Genomic DNA, 4,282 nt, shown 5'->3' on the forward strand with positions numbered 1-4,282 from the left:
TTCATGGCCAAGATGGTAGGAGCAAGATGGGATACCCCGTCTTGCCCCCATCATCTTACCCCAATGTGCACTTTTCATACTGACTGCAAACACGGGTCAACTTTATTTCAAAACTAAACAATTTTGGTCTTAAAGGTTACTTCGAATACCATAATATCTTTATCTAAGAGGTAATGTAAAAGTTCAGAATGATGCTTACTTTGTAGAAACTTTGTAGCAGGCATAAAATTAGATGAAGTTTAGCTGAAACATGGAAAACTGCCTTACTTACAAACAAAAAGAGCGATTCGGACATTCTCTCGTCCCGTGATCCCTTTTGAGGTTGACATTTAGTTCCCAAATAACAGCTAGATGAAAGCGCGTTAACCACGAATAAACAGATGTCCCCGTCTTACCCTATGGCCCTATCTTGCCCCATCTTGCACCACCTTCCCCTACTATTTAAATTACTATTATATGTAAACTTCAAGCGCCTATTGGGAGCGGTATTTAAGTCTTTTCTCTCCTTTTTCCTTTCATACTTCTTGAGTAATCCTACAATAGTGCTTTTCTTGTAACCCAGGGTCTGGGCTACTTGCAATATTCTATCAATTTTTTTATTCCTGTCATCGATTCTATCACAATATAAATAAGCTCTTCTTATTAAAGTTTGAAATGCGGCAATTTTATATCGATATGTATCCATGGATCGTACAGGTATTTATAGTGGGGTGTGAATAGGTTTAATATACACGCTGGTGGACAAATAATCTGCCATGAACCTGATATTAATGTCCAAGAAGGGCGCAATCAAGGAACTTTTTTGTTCTAATTTTAACTTAAGACCATCCTTGTTATCATTGATTCTATTAAAAAATTCATGTATCCTACTATTATTTCTCCATAAGATAAAAATGTCATCCACATATCTACAGAAATGTATGATATCTTCTTTAAAATTGTGTAGAACTCCTCTTTCTAATCTTCTAACTACTAACTCGCAAAGAATTCCAGAGAGGGGACTTTCCATCGGAACCCCTCTTTTTTGCCTGTATATTCGACCACAAAAAGTAAAACAAGATTGATAGCATACAAGGCTAGCTATTTCTTCTAGGTCTTGGGTGTAACTAAGCAACTGAAGGTTGTTGTTGTTGTACATGAAATCCAATAATGCCTCCACACAAGATTCAATCATTACTGAAGGATACATGCTTTCATAATCTAAAACGGTCGCCACTCCATCTTCCATTAAAGAAATATTTTGTACTTCCTTGACTACAACAAGAGGATCTTTTGCCACCAGCTTATCATCTTCAACTTGTGAGAATAAATATTCATGTAATATTTTTTCTAAGATAAAGGTGGGCCCCTACACTTCTCTACCACTGGTCTTGATTCATTTCCAGTTTTGTGCGTTTTAACAAATGCAAACAATCGTGGAGGTCCTGAACTTGCATTATGACATTTCTTCAGAAATGGTAAAACGGCAGCCAGACTTGAGCGTTCTAACTTCTTGGCCCTTCTGTCCAAAGACCCAATTATCCTGTCATCAACAATCTCACATTCGGTCTTTTTTTTTGTTCTAAATTTTGATTCAAATATTTGTATTCTATACATGGAACGTATCCGTTCCATTTTCGTTTTTTGACCTGATGATGACCTGTTAATCGAGCTTAAAACGATAGCCCGATTAACAGGCTATCGTTTTAATATTTAATATCGTTTGCAAAACAGGCTTTGTTTTGCAAATATGCATATTTCTCAGCAATAAATTAAGGTGTTTTATTTATGTGTTTATTTGTTGAGCACTTTTAATGGTACAGTAAAACTTCTGTAAACCGGAATCTCGGTACTGTGAGATCACGCTCGGAGGTATTGTATCTTCTAATCGTCGGGACGTTGAGGCCCGCTCAACCTCGTCTAAGGATAGAAAAAAAAATAGATATGTTGCCCGAATCTTCCGACTCGTTCGACCGGACTGACACCAGATAGGGAAATTTCGCGCCCTATCACGCTATGAAATTACCGAATTAAAAAGAGGGCTTCCTCATTGATAAGTGGAGAGGAGTCACCAGTAAGTTCGAACGTAGTGGGGTGAATGTCTGGAGTCAATTAATTGAGAGAGTCACCAAATTGTAACTAATAAAGAAAGTTTTACTAAATACAGTATAGCGTCGATTATCCAAAAGTCAATTATCCGAAAGAATTCCAGTCGGCAAATTTAAATTTTCGCCAGCGCTGTGGCGCTGCAATCTTTGGCTATGTCTTGGGCTACTCAAATATTTTACGTTTTTGATACTAAATTAACTTCAGAAGTATAATTTTTTATTGTTTTTATATTTTTCAATATATTTATTTTGTTTGTACAAAATAAAAAAATAATTTTTAACGATACAATAGTCTTCGTTAGACTTAACATTGACGAAAATTCAACGCGAAGCGACACGCAACGGAGAAAAATGGAGAGATGGGATAAATTAATATATTTTTTCGTACATAATCGGTTATCCGAAACATCGATCTTCACAACAACTCCAGTCCCCAATTGATTCAGATAATCGACGCTTTACTGTAAACTAAATTAACGAGATACATAATTCAAAATATAAATATAAATGAACGTAATCGAGTCTAAATAGAGTTAAACGCTAAATCGAGAGAGAGAGAGAGAGCTTACATCAATTTCAACTTACTACCTTGACTGAAGGTGTAAAAAGCAGTCTTCTCTTTAGCGATAAAGTTTCTTCGGTGAATAGGATGGATGAGGGAAATGCACAAGTGAGAATTTGCAGAGAACTCTATTCTTATGGTAGGTTTTTTGGGATTGTTGACTGGCTTCTCTTTTGGCAATGTCATATTTCTGTTGACTGCCTGTAGTCTATATGGCAAATTCGGACTTATGTCAAATGCGTCTCATATGGCAATCTATTCTTTGGATGATCGCCTCAAATGGCAGTAAAATCGTCCTTTTTATCGTAATTTCTGACCAATAGCGTTAAAATATTTACGGTTGCTAACAGGATGTGCGGGGACGTGCAGAGGGGTGGATAACCAGATGGTTTGATTATGATAAGGAATGACCTCTTGGAAAGGGAAGTTGATTTTCCTTCTTTCCGTAAAAAGTGACACTGTGTTTTCCTTTTTTTGTAAACAACTTTGAAAAACTAGATATATTTCTCACGCTAATTAATTAATAAAATTTCGAATCTCACAGTACCAAATATTTTTCCAGTTTGACAAGTTTCCGTTTTGAACAGGTTTTTTTAGCGTAGAAAATTGCTCCGTTTCGCGGAATTTTTCCGTTTAAGTTGGTTTTCTTTTTATTCGGGAACCGTTTTGGACAGGTTTTATCGTACACTGTGTATTTAGGTAATTATTTTAACTTTAACGTAACCAGAAGAAAGAAATACTTACAAAACCCAGAATCAGAAAATTAATTACTACACAAATATGGGATTCCCACTGCTCAATTCAAAATTCCCATTACATATTTTGTGTTAGTTGCACGTTAGAATATGCGCTGGCATACCAAATGTAACCAAATTTTGTACAATGACATTTCAGGACATAAGGAACTTATTTCCAAAAAAATTTAGTACCAAACCTCACCACTAAACCTCACCACTTAATATGTGTGATTTTTGGTTTTGAGCACACTTCAAAATTTTGGATTATCGAATCAAGTGGAAAATTTCGTAGCAATGAAAAACAGCGTCTCAGTCATGTGAAAAGCATCATAGAGGATCTCTTACCGTCACCTGTTGTTCATTGTCTTCAGGTTTTATGTTCAGTATATTGACCACGTTGAGCATCACATTGAGTATCCCCATATCACAGTCTCTGTATGACATGAGTGACTTGTACAAATAAAATATTTGTTGCTTGCAAAGCCAAACGTATCATAATGATGAGTTTTGGTACTAATTTTCTTTTTCTTCTGCACGTCCTGAAAAGTCACATTAATAAATTAATTGTATTTGGACTGCTAAATATCTCTTTAGCCATGTTGGAGATATTTTAATTATGATCATCCGTGATACAGAAATCAAAAGTAATGCGCCGTAGGGTATTGTGCAATGAAGCATCGGGAGATTGTAAGCCAAGCATCGGGAGATTGTAAGGCAAGCACCATAGGGCAAGATTACAGCGTACTGGTTATATGATGCATCATTTCAGGTATGCAATAGTATCAAACGGAAATTAATTAAGCATAAAAAATTTATATGCGAGATCGAATCACTTTTAACTAATGTAGGTTCAGCCGCATAGTTCTGTAATTAATCGGTGTTGCAAGAATTGAATT

The 4,282-nt window shown here is 35.8% G+C and overlaps 1 protein-coding gene across 1 annotated transcript; it reads right to left on the minus strand.

Moving 5' to 3' along the window:
• Positions 1 to 700: 700 nt before the first annotated feature.
• Positions 701 to 3,830, minus strand: LOC111637844. Its single transcript, XM_023383425.1, has 3 exons — positions 3,732 to 3,830; positions 1,353 to 1,548; positions 701 to 1,296 (listed from the first exon to the last, which is right to left on the minus strand). Exons 1-3 carry the CDS (start codon positions 3,828 to 3,830, stop codon positions 701 to 703), a joined length of 891 nt encoding a protein of 296 aa, XP_023239193.1.
• Between the last annotated feature and the right edge of the window lie 452 nt (positions 3,831 to 4,282).

This window comes from Centruroides sculpturatus, unplaced genomic scaffold (genome assembly GCF_000671375.1).
Source record: "Centruroides sculpturatus isolate CEXI.00-Female unplaced genomic scaffold, Cexi_2.0 scaffold914, whole genome shotgun sequence".
NCBI lineage: Eukaryota > Metazoa > Arthropoda > Arachnida > Scorpiones > Buthidae > Centruroides > Centruroides sculpturatus.

Bases quoted from the DNA above. Each gene is read 5' to 3' on its own strand.
- LOC111637844 (XM_023383425.1), bottom strand. From the start codon at position 3,830: ATGTCATACAGAGACTGTGATATGGGGATACTCAATGTGATGCTCAAC. The intron at 1,549-3,731 runs GTAAGAGATCCT...ACAAAAAAAAAG, and splicing joins ACAATGAACAACAGGTGACG to ACCGAATGTGAGATTGTTGA. The intron at 1,297-1,352 runs GTAGGGGCCCAC...TATTCTCACAAG, and splicing joins AAGACCAGTGGTAGAGAAGT to TTGAAGATGATAAGCTGGTG.